Source organism: Limulus polyphemus, unplaced genomic scaffold (assembly GCF_000517525.1).
Source record: "Limulus polyphemus unplaced genomic scaffold, Limulus_polyphemus-2.1.2 Scaffold576, whole genome shotgun sequence".
Classification (NCBI taxonomy): Eukaryota; Metazoa; Arthropoda; class Merostomata; order Xiphosura; family Limulidae; genus Limulus; species Limulus polyphemus.
In genome coordinates, this window is record NW_013666186.1 from 103,044 (window position 1) to 115,123 (window position 12,080).

General features: G+C 30.3%; 1 protein-coding gene across 1 annotated transcript in view; it reads right to left on the reverse strand.

The window, feature by feature from the left end:
- Positions 1 to 12,080, reverse strand: part of LOC106459210 (enhancer of mRNA-decapping protein 4-like) — a 161,540-nt gene that overhangs the window by 29,294 nt on the left and 120,166 nt on the right. The window contains exons 19-21 of the mRNA XM_022385655.1: positions 10,005 to 10,076; positions 7,255 to 7,472; positions 6,656 to 6,811 (exon numbers count right to left, since the gene is read on the reverse strand). Coding sequence (XP_022241363.1) covers positions 6,656 to 6,811; positions 7,255 to 7,472; positions 10,005 to 10,076 — 446 coding nt within the window. The remainder of the gene's footprint in view (positions 1 to 6,655; positions 6,812 to 7,254; positions 7,473 to 10,004; positions 10,077 to 12,080) is intronic.

A 12,080-nucleotide genomic window follows, 5' to 3' on the forward strand; every position in this document is an offset into this window, starting at 1 on the left:
TCATTCTAGAATGAAAAAAGCATAATTTAAAGTTATTTCCTAACTTTTTATTGTGGTTATGAGGCCGATCAAATTGACAAACCCCATAGACTTAGGGTAGAGAAAATAACAGAAAAAATATAAAGTCTAACTGAAAACACATGTTTGAAATGTAACCGAGAAGTTTTAGAGATTAAATAAATAATATTTGAGATTTTTGGGATGAACAATAGTTGTTTAGTTATAACATGAAAATCACTTTGCACTTTGACTGGTAATGAAACAAACTTGATATTTTCACAAACAAATCTGTAATAGTAATACTTAATTAAAAAAATCTGATTTTTTGTGTACAAAAGACTTGTAATCTTTGCTAAAAGTCTATCAAATTTTATGAAGATATACTTCTGCATTAAAAGGTATGGTATAAATACTTAATTTGCTTATATTATACAGAGCCCATTGAGAAAAGGTTGACATATCAAATAGTTTAACATACAAGCTGCTCATGCATGTACACCATGAAGATTTTTATTATTTTTCTTTCATTATCTTATGTAATAAGTTTATATTTTTATGATTTTTAGTTACTTTTATAATAATAAATAAAGAATACAAAGGAAAATAAATAACCTTGTAATTAAATATCAAACACTATTTTCATTAGAACTTTATATTTTATCTCTTATTTCCTCTACTGTAAAATTACACTTGATTCTCCAGGTTGTATAATGAAAATAAAGGTTGTAATGTGCAAAATAAAATGTATAGTATTGATTGCAAAGTTTCAAAGAGTTTATACTTCTCACCTTTTCACACTTATTTTCTATAGTAATTTTATTATTAGAAATTAGATGAAACAAAATGAATGGTACTGTCTCTCCTATTTCAGTATGGATCACGAAGTTCCAAAGTAAATCACCTGAGAGTTTCTTATAATCTTTTTCACACTTATTTCATATGTTTATTCTACTGTTAGTGGCTGAAGTAGAAACCTGCCAAATATAAAGCAATGAAATTTATCAACTTGTTGACAGTATAATGGTTCCAATGACAATCGTCTGAAGTATTATAAAATGTTTATGTTATGACTTTGTAAAATCCGTGCCAATCCAATAAGTTGACAAGCAGATGTATCCTACAGAAACTATTCAAATCACAGCTCCAAAAACAAAGTGGGGTAAAATTTTCCAGCTTCTTTACAGTACAGTGGTTGCAACAAGAACTGTCTAAAGTACTTAATAAAAGTGAGAGAAAATATTCATGATATGGCTCTGTAAAAAACTTAGGTGGTTGGAATTTAGTGGTAGTATAGGCATGAAAGTGTTTATGAACATCCTGTTTCCTATTTTACCATGCTTACACAGTAACCAATAAATACATAGTTTCCAATAATTTGTAATGTACAGTGAAGTTTTGGTTACCATACACACACACATATATATAAAGTATTTAAATTTCAGTTATTTTTCTTAAAACATAGAACAGTAAATCAAAAGTATTCAGAAAACAATGATCTCCACACTACTAATGATGTTTTGAAGTTTTCTTTAGCATTCGTGAGTCATACTTGCTAACCTGCTTCATAAGCCTTGTCCAAATTCATATTTCAATGTAGAAAAATAATAATTTTTGTAACTTTATATATTCATTTTTGACTACCAAAAAATTGTAAATAACTATACCAATACCACAAAAATCTATTGTAATTTACAAGGCTTCTTAGCTATGCTGTATTTGGGTCTAAAAAAATCTAATTTCTGTTTGGAATATAGTACTGATCATAATACTTCAAACTCTCCAACAATATAAGAGCTTTTCTCTCATAAATAGCTTTGAAAGAATAACAAAATTAAGTAGAGGAAATGTAGAGCTTTTGAAAGCAGGCGTAGATAAACAAGTCTTCTCAAGTAATGAAGTGGGTGGGCAGAGCTAATATGGTGGATTTGATAAATATTATGATATCTCAGCAAACAGAAAAGGTAGGAGGTTTTTATTTTATATTCTAGCTTGCCAATATAAAAAATTTGAGCTTATAATTCGTATGAAACTATAAACATTGTATTGTAGGCATCATAAAATATAATCTGACCAAACCAGTAATCTGACATACCAGTGACACACAAAAAAATCGATATTTAGCTATTTTTTATAATGTTTACTTTCAAATTAAGAAATTAATTAATGTATAATACTAAGATTTGAATTAAAATCTACAATTTGATACCATGTTTATTGACATACATTCATAAAACAGTAGTTCAAAAAATTTTCAATGTAAGTTACAAACGTGATGGCATGCCCTCTTACCCGTTGCTACCCATAACAATAGAGTTAAAGTGAAATAAATATTTAGTCAAGAAGACTTGTTTGAAGGAAATACTATACAAGATAAGTGTAGCTTCATGGGGTTCAGTAAACTTTGCAGTGAAATAACTGAATCAGCAATATTTGTTTCAGGGACATGCTACACACTATAGGTTTAGCTACATAGGTTGAGTAAACTTTGCAGTAAAATAGGTACTGAGGCAGTACTACACAAGTTAAGTTTACCTTCATGTTCCAAAGTAACTTATCAGTGAAATAACTATTTGTCATCAAGATTTATTTCAGGGATATACTACACAAGATAGGTTTAAACTTTGCAATGAAATACCTATTGAGGCAGTAAGTCTTACTCCATAGTGATAATGCACAAATTAGGTTTCATGTGTTGAAGTAATATTTTTAGTGAAATAACTAATTGAGGCAGCAAAACTTGCTCCACCGAGAGACTATAGACTATAAGTTTAGCTTTATGGGTTCCAGGATACCTTGCAGTGAAACAACTAAATGATTTAAAATGACACTTGTGTAAAACATTTATTTACAATTAAAAGGAATACAACATTAAAATCATTACACAATAACTAGTTATTAAGAACAGGGAATTGCCCTAAAAAAGAATCAACATATGTTTCGGTGTCCTATGACACCATCTTCAGGAGTAATGTTAAAAGCATGGTTGGGACTTGTATACCCACATAATCATTTACATACCAATAATGCCACCTAGGCTTAAATTCAAACAATTTTCATCTCTTCGAGTATCTAAAGATAGTCCATAGGACTGCTGTATATAAGGCATTTGTGGAAAATGTGAAACCCTAGTCAAAGATCCAAGTCAAAAAATGCATTATGGTTGGCACTTCTGGACGAAGTGGGTTCAACCTTCTTGCAATACATCTTTGTTGATATGTGTGCTTTTTCTGCTGATAAATGTCGTGGGACTACAAAAAGACTGAGACAGATACATGGAAACCTTAAAGTTAAACCCTGATGCCATGCAAAGGACTGCATAACCTCAACGCATGAAGCTTGAGCTTCAGGATGGCTGGGTGTATGATGTCGGATCATGGCTGCCTCAACAGAGGTGGCCAAAGAGTAAGCAGAAGAGGTGGGCACTCCTGAATGTACCGCAAAAGCGGAAACCAAAACTGAGCCAGCCAATCCAGTGCTCGATATGGGGTTGAAGGAATCATAGCTAGTACTCTGGGTAACATACAAATCGGTGGGAAGGCATAGAGGTGCAATCTCATCCAGTCCTGACTGAAAGCATATATTGCCCAATGGTGAGGTACCAGAGACCAAAATGCTAGTAGCTGAGTGTTCCAATGAGTGGCAAATGCATCGATCATCAGTGTCTCGAACCAAAAGCAAATCCAATGAAAATCTTGCGATGCAGCATCCATGCTGTCTGGAGAATCCAGTTAGGTCAAGACAACTGATCTGCCACCAAATTCATCATCTTGATGCTATGATGAATTTTTTTCCAAGTGAATATTTTTCAATGGCTTAGAATTTCTATTTGTGACATTGAAATGACAAAATTTGTTGGAAAAACTAAGATTAATAGATATTTTAAATCTTATATGAACCTGGTGTGTCCTTGTTAACTATGTTTAAATGTAAATATACTTCTATGAGTGAAATACAGGTTCAATCAACTATACTGAAAAAAAAGTTAGGCCTAACCAAATATTTCATCCTCATTCATGCAGTACACTATTGTTTTGAAGTTTTTAAAAAAGTTTTATGAAACTGACAATTCAGAAACAATAAAAAGACTAAAGACTCACCTTACCAACTTGAAGATTTGTATCAAAAGAACATGAAAATGTCGTAATATTTGAAAATGGCTGAGAAAACTACTAGGGGAAATTCTGAGCTTCTGATTGGTTATTCATGTCATATATAGAAGTAAGTGTATATATGGGAGTGTTTCCAAAAATGGAAAGAGGTGAGCAGGGCCACTGGGTTTGATTCAGTACATGAGCAATATCTTGGCAAATAGAAAAAATAGGAAGTTCTTATTTTATATGCTAGCTTCTTAATATTGGTAATTTGAGTTCCTAATTAGTATGAAACTATAGACTTTGTATTTTGACATCACAAACATCTAATTTTAACCCATGCTGCATTCAACATACCATGTGACACATAAAATTCAATGTTTAAGTGTGTGTGTGTGTTTTATTTACTTTTAATTTAAGAAATCAAATAATGTATAATACTAAAATTTGAATTATAATCTACAGTTTGAGACCAAACTTATTGATATAAATTCATAAAATAGCAGTTCAATAAAATTTTGAATGCAAATCAACAAATGCAATGACATGGCCTTTGACTCATGTGGAAAGGGTTAACTACATTAATAATAACTGTTGGACCTAAATAGCTAGAAACTACAATGATACCGAGAAAATAATATAAGTTGTGGGAATAATCAAGTTCTGCATTTGTTACAGGTGTTAATTTAATTTAGATATATGTGATCTGTCCATTTCTTCAGGCCAAAACCACTACAGGCCCTAAGAATACTTTTTAAACATCACTTTTCTCATGCCCTGTTTTAGATAAACAACATACTTACCAAAAACAAACACATCAAAAATACAACAAAATCTTTTACCAAAGTACTAGATTTTGTGCGTAACAAAACACATGTGTAAAAGATTAGTCTCTATAATACACTATTTTAAATTGTTTATCTTTATCAATAAGAAATTCCAGCACCTTGCACTGAAAGAATATTACGATTATCATGAAACACAATGCATGCATTAAAAACCAAATGAATTCCATTAATTTATAAATTAAACTCAATGTCCAAGTACTAAAGTCTGACAAATTTTATTTGCCTCTAAAACTTGTAGTTGTTTGTTTTGTTGCATTGCAAAAAACTACTAGATGAAACAGCCAGTTTGAAACTTCAAACAAACTTTCTTCAGATTATGTAGCATTTCTAGAAGTATTATATCTTATTTTTATGTGATATTTTTAAAAATTCAAAGCTTTAAAAAACTGAAAATGCTTCATTGTGATATGTTTCTTTTTAAGAAGCAACCAAAATGCTTACCTTTGTTATAGATTTCAATTATTGAACTTTCTATCTTTCTAGATTTTTGTAAAACTTTCATATAGAGTTACTGCACTTCCATAAACTTTAATTTTGTTTTGACTTGAAAAACATGGCCTATAGTTTTGTCTGTTTATGATCTTTGGTGTACAATAAAAATTGGTGAACCATACTAAAATTATTAAAAAAAGCAGAATTTTTAAATTATTGATCAGAAGGTTTCATTTAATAATTGTAATAAATTTTATTAAACTCATTTTATATTCCTTTATATATATATATATATATAAAAAATTTACATTTCTTTAAAGCAATTTTCTTTGTATATTCAAGTATTTACTTAGGCCAATAAGGTCTAAATTAAATATGGCCTAACAAACAGTAGACTTATCAGTAAAATGAAACTTGGTATGTCAAGTGTAAAATATTCTAATTAAGCCTACCTTATCTTGTTCAAATGAAAAGCATTCCCTTTTCTTTCATACTGCACTTTCAAAATTCAAATTAGGTACAAAATGATAAAATAAGCTTTAAAAAAGTCAGGACTGTAATTGTGGCAAAAGTTGTACACAAACTTTTTTTTCTTCAACCAACATATCACCAAGCTCAGCTTTTATTATTCTGTTCCAATGTCTATGCTAATTTCCACATTTGGCTTATACAGTTGAAAATAACACACAAAAAAAGAGCTTTCATTATGTTTTTATATCACTAACCTAAGACTTTTAAAGCTAAGATATGGGCAATTACATCAAAACATGAAAACCAAGGATGAGAAACAATGATTGCCTAAATTCAATAGAACTGCAATGGTATTAATATTACAATGTTCAGATTAGCACTGTTTTGTTAAATACTATTTCAAATATCTCCCTAGGGCTATAAGTACCATATTATCCTCAGGAAGTCTATGAGCACTAATGCTTTCAATTCAGAGTGTGCTGAAATCAACACAAAATCAAAATTTGCAATTTTTAAAAACTTTTAAGTAAAAAATTAAATAAATAAAACTTTTATTAATTAACTTCAACTCTGAAATATTATCGTCAAACACACATATAGAAGAACAGCTACATGCTTATTTTTCATAATTATTTTAAATCAATGATGTAATCTTGCCCTCATGGTAAGATGCACAAAACCTTTTACTTAAAACAATATTTTTTGAAAGATATCTTTTATTATATGTGTACGGAGAAAGGTATATATTAAGAAGCTCCAATATGTTAACTACTATATATGATATAAAACATTTTAATTGTCAAATAAACTTACTTGGCAGAACCAAATTTTTTATTTCATTTTTTATGGTTTTATCTAATTTGTTGCCAACAGCTAAAGTTACTGCCTGAGAAAGTGTCGAGGCTTGTCTTTCTAACCACTGGCGGTCTGAGTCTTCTCTCTTAGTAAACAGGGTTTGCATTTTCGTAACTGATTAACTAATATCAAGGTACAGATACAGAATACACATGTCCCAATTACATGCCCATATACTATGAATTCAAAACTATTATAAAATTTTAAAAAAGCAACTTTCTATTTATTTCAAATATACAACTGGCAATACACTCAATTAACAACAATGTTCTTCTGATATATTTTATTACATATCTTTATTAACTTTAGATTATTGGTCATTTTTGGGTTTTTCTTGTAGTTATTTAAAATTTGTGTAGCCCAGTTTTTTTCTCATAAATATGTTACTTGCTTAATTAACAGTTAACAGGAAAATAAGTATAATAAACAAATGCTGATGAAATAGTACATGTTAACCTAGAAATCAGAAAAAACTTCACAATGAAAGTTGAAAAAAAGTTGATAATTACAAAAACATCCTGGATAACTTTTTACTTTAAATAAAAATGAAAGGATACATTCAGATTGTGCCTGTTTTGTTAACACATTTTCAACTCTGGAACATATGGAACTGTCCAAACGTTCCAAACGTTGGACTTGATTGTGGAGTACCTTATGTTGCTGAATTTGTTCTCTCAGTGTAGACTGGATTTCCCGTATCTCAGATCTCTCTGCATGCATCAGATCCATCATAGAAGATACTTTACGTGACAATCCTTCAACAATCACTTCCAGTCTAATGTAAATTTAAGTTTACTTAATTACAATGTGAGGTCATACTAAATTTTAAGACAGAAATTATACCCTTATGAAAGATACAAATAAACATTAAGGTGTGTGTGTGTGTGTGTGTGTGTGTGTGTGTATATATAATATATATATATATATATATATATATATATATCTAATTAATTGTAACATTATGTAAAACATGAAATAAAAAAAGAAAGAAAAGAAACAATGCAGTTATAAAACAGACATGTATCATCTGGACACAAACCATAAGGTGGGTAGTTATGCAATGTGCCCAGCCAATGAAAAACTGAATTGAATCATGTTTATCATCATTGTACTAACTTCTGAAAATTAAATCTTTTGAGAGCAAGATATCAAATCTAGCTGAAACACTACAATATACTGTATGATACTTCTATACACCTGTGATTGCATAACTATCTGCAGAGGCAATTCTGAATTTTCTGCTGTTAGACCTAATTTCGCAAGTTAAAATTTATTTCTACTCTTTTATCTTTGTTATTTCATAACATAACTAGTTCTAGCATTTAGTTACTTAGCCCCTCCTTGGGAAGACTCTTAAAAGAATTTTCTTAGAACATCCACTTTAAACTGTCTAATTTCAGCAACTTTTAATTAGCAAAATCAATCTTACAGTTGTTTGAAACCAGTACCAGATGTCGTAAGGCTAATTTTTTGTCATGAAAAGAAATTTAATTATGGGAAACAACCAGCAAAAACTAAATTTATTTGTCAATTTGTTATAATGCAAAGCTGCATAAACACTACAGTTTGAATAGAAAATGGGGTAGTTTATTATCCATCAATAAAATAATTTCAAAATTCAAGAATGTAACCTTCTAGTGCAATAAACTTTAAAATTTGTTTTAAAAACCCCGTAAACAACGTAGAAACAAAACAAAAGAAAAACACAAACTAAAGCAAGAAATAACAAAATAAGAAAAAAAAGCAATGTAAATAATATATATATATATATATATATATATATATACACACACACACACACACACACACACATGTTTAATGCAGTGAATTAGGTTGACAGGGGTCTAGGTGTCACCCAGAGCCCCAAGAAATTGTGTTTCTAGATGCTCTTGCTATTTAAGAGGCCTAATTCAGAATTCATTGAAAACCAAGAAAGTTGAAAAAGAAAAACACTCAAAAACAGCCAAATAAGTATATTCATTCACTTCATTTTATTTTAATCTGTTTGGTTGGAACTATACAGAACAAAGTGACCATGACCAGTTTTCTTTTTTTGACAGCAGGCACCATTGTTTCTTACCATTACCTTATTCCTTCCTTGCATAAATTGATGTTACTCAATATCTTGATTGATATGGGGATACATAGACTAATTAGGGACAAGACACTAAAATTAGGGCTAACTTCAAAAATTAGATGCACCTGACAGGCCTAAGCCTAGAGATTTTTGGTTAAATTAAAGCATGATGCATCACCAATACAAGTAATATGCAATGCACTAGATCTAGGGCCTATAAGAAACTTTTTTTTATATACATTATGATCTTTTACTTTGTACATATGTGTTCCTTCCTATTGAAGTTATCTAAATTGCTCCCAATAAAACCATCCTTCCATTGTAACTTAGACAATATTTTGATGACATCAATAACTTTTTTTCTCAAACAGGCTCAATTCCATTTGTTCTTCTCTGATGCATCTGTTTCCTGAATCATGTTTGCATCTTTCCCATCAACGATCTTGACTGTCAATATCTATAATGACATTCAGTACACACACTCAAGCATTTAACAGTTAACCTTTGCACCAGAGGACTGGACTTACATATTTGGAAGAATAATAACAACATTATTTTGGGAAGCACATCACATGGCAAATACACCTATCATTCTAACAAATAGCAGTGAAAACATGTCCATTGACAGAAACAGCCTATTGGTTACCAAAAAGCACTCCCAGTTATGCTCTGTGTTCTGATTGACTTATCTGCAGAGATTGGTCTATGAAAATGTTCGAAGTTCTTATAAGTCAATCATCATAATTACACAAAGTTATAAGTGTATCCAAATGGAGATTTTCAGCTATGATTTCTACCTTATTAATATTTATCACCTGAGCTAAACCTATTTACAGTACAAATAACCCTTTAGCAACAATAAAAAAAGAAAATGTATTTATAAGCAAAATGCACATTTAACATGAACTGAACAGCAGTACTGTAAGAATGGCTACTGTATTTGAGAATATCATCTTACACAAAATAAGATTTTCAGAAATCCACAAAAATCCCAGAAGAAAGCCCATGTATGAATAAACCATTCAAATTCACCAAAAATTCTCACACTACGTCATTCAATCTTGACCATCAAGATTTTATAATATACCTGTATATCACCATATTATCCACATCATCAACTCTAGTTTACCTAGGTTACAGTATCACTGTACTCTATTAGTAACATATATATTAATTTATATTTCTACATTATCACTTTTACAACAGAACCAATAAGAAAAAATTACTCACCTATGCAAGCTGTATCTACTGCTATCTTGTGGGAAGGTATGAGTAGTCTCTGTTGATTGTGATATCTCTGTTCTACATAGAAACAAGATTTTTCTTTTTACTGATCTTTTATTTGTTATATAACAGTTGTTGTTTGGCACTCATAAACCTAGATTGATTTGTTCTCTTAAACTGTTTCTGCACCTCTAAGAAGCTTTTGACCACTTCAAATGTAACTTTCAGTAACATATCAAAATAATCACTAGTTTCAAAGTAGATGATTATAATAACCTTAAATACTGATGTATTCAATGTAACATCCAATGTGAAATCACCTTTTATTTTGTGTACTGTTTGTTTGCATTAATACAAAGAAGTTACTGAAAAAATTACCCACACCTCAAGATGTTAAAGAAAAATCACTGAGTCTCTAAAGGTTGTTTGTAATTCATTTATTCTCACTTATTCTGTTATTCTATACATTTCTTATAAAATTTATTATGCCTTTTTTTTTCTGAAAATTATTGTTTTACTTTGCCTGATGGAGACAACAAATTGACTGGGCAACTCAATTTATATAATTAAGAGATTAACATTTACGTGTATGTGCATGGGAAACTTTATAAACTTCATTAAACCATGTAAAAAATTTGATTACGAGTAAGGAAATACAGATAATGTCACTATGTGTGTGTGGAAAGCTCTTTAAACTTCATTAAATTATACAGAAATGAAATCAGAAGTAGGGAAATACAGAAGACACCACCATATGTGTAATAGAGAGGTAGATGTAGATAGTACCATGCATTGCAAAAGAAAAATATTCAGGGAACAGATCTGTCATCCCTCAGAGGCTCATCTCAGACAGCAGTGCTTATGTGTTAAGATTTAGTGCGAAATTATTCATTTATTTATAGACACCTACAATATCTGCAGTTCAACTGCTGAGTAGGAAACTGGAACTTATCCCCAATACCCAGGTTTTAAAAGTGTTGCTAAATCTGGTGTTTCTTTCTAGACAAGTCAATCAGTTTCTCATTTCTGATCAGACCATTGGGCTCCAAGTATCTTTGTACTTGAGGTGTTTGATGGGTATCACATGTTGTGAAATAGGTCTAACCTGGAGGTTTCACCTCACAGTCATTGAGATGCCCCACACACCCATCAGATTTGTTCACAACTCTGTGTACCTAACCTCACACGTGATTAGTCTAGGTAGGTCACATAATTGTTTTAAATACTTTAAATACACAACATACCCTTTACATTTTATAAACTTTGTGCATTCAAGTACAAAATACTACAACCAAAAAATGCTTTGTTTGCAAAGCACAAGTTCTACCCCTAGTTATTTTTATCTCTCTCAACACAAGCTTGGTCAATCTGACTGACCACGTGATCTTTTTGTACTCGTTTAAAGTAGTTATAGATTTAATTCTTCTAACTTTTAATATAGTTTGTATATCTTCACAAAACTTGGCAGTATTCAGTTAATATTACAAGTTTTCACATATAAAAAATCTTATTTGTCAATGAATATATTGAGTATTTGTTTTGAATAGTCCATGTGCAAAGTAATTTTCATGTTAAAATTAAAAATACTTTTCCTAATTTAAAAAATCCAAAATTTCCTTTGTGTAATCCCTAAAACCTCCTAAATGCATTTCAGTAAAACTTTATAGTTTATCTGTTAGTTTCTCTACCCTATCTCAAAACAGGATCAGTCAATTCGAACAACCACAAAAAAAAAAAAATCGAAATAAACCTAAATTACTCTTTTTCTTTCTAGAATGACTTCAAATGGTAACATGAAATTATATTCCTTTATTCTAAATAGCTCTAAGTTCGTAACAGTATACATCTACTTATAGTTAAATTTTATTGTTTCATTGCCATTTTTATTGCCCTTTGAACTGTGTCTAACTACTATCCACACCATTTTAAGTTGTAAATCACTCGGGGAAATCTGCAGCTCACGTTACGCTATTGAATTACATTACCCATGAGCTGCTCGAATGTGTGTCTCATGAAACATTTCTATTATAATATTATTATTATTTATTTTACCTAATCTAATCATAACAAACCTAAAAGGAT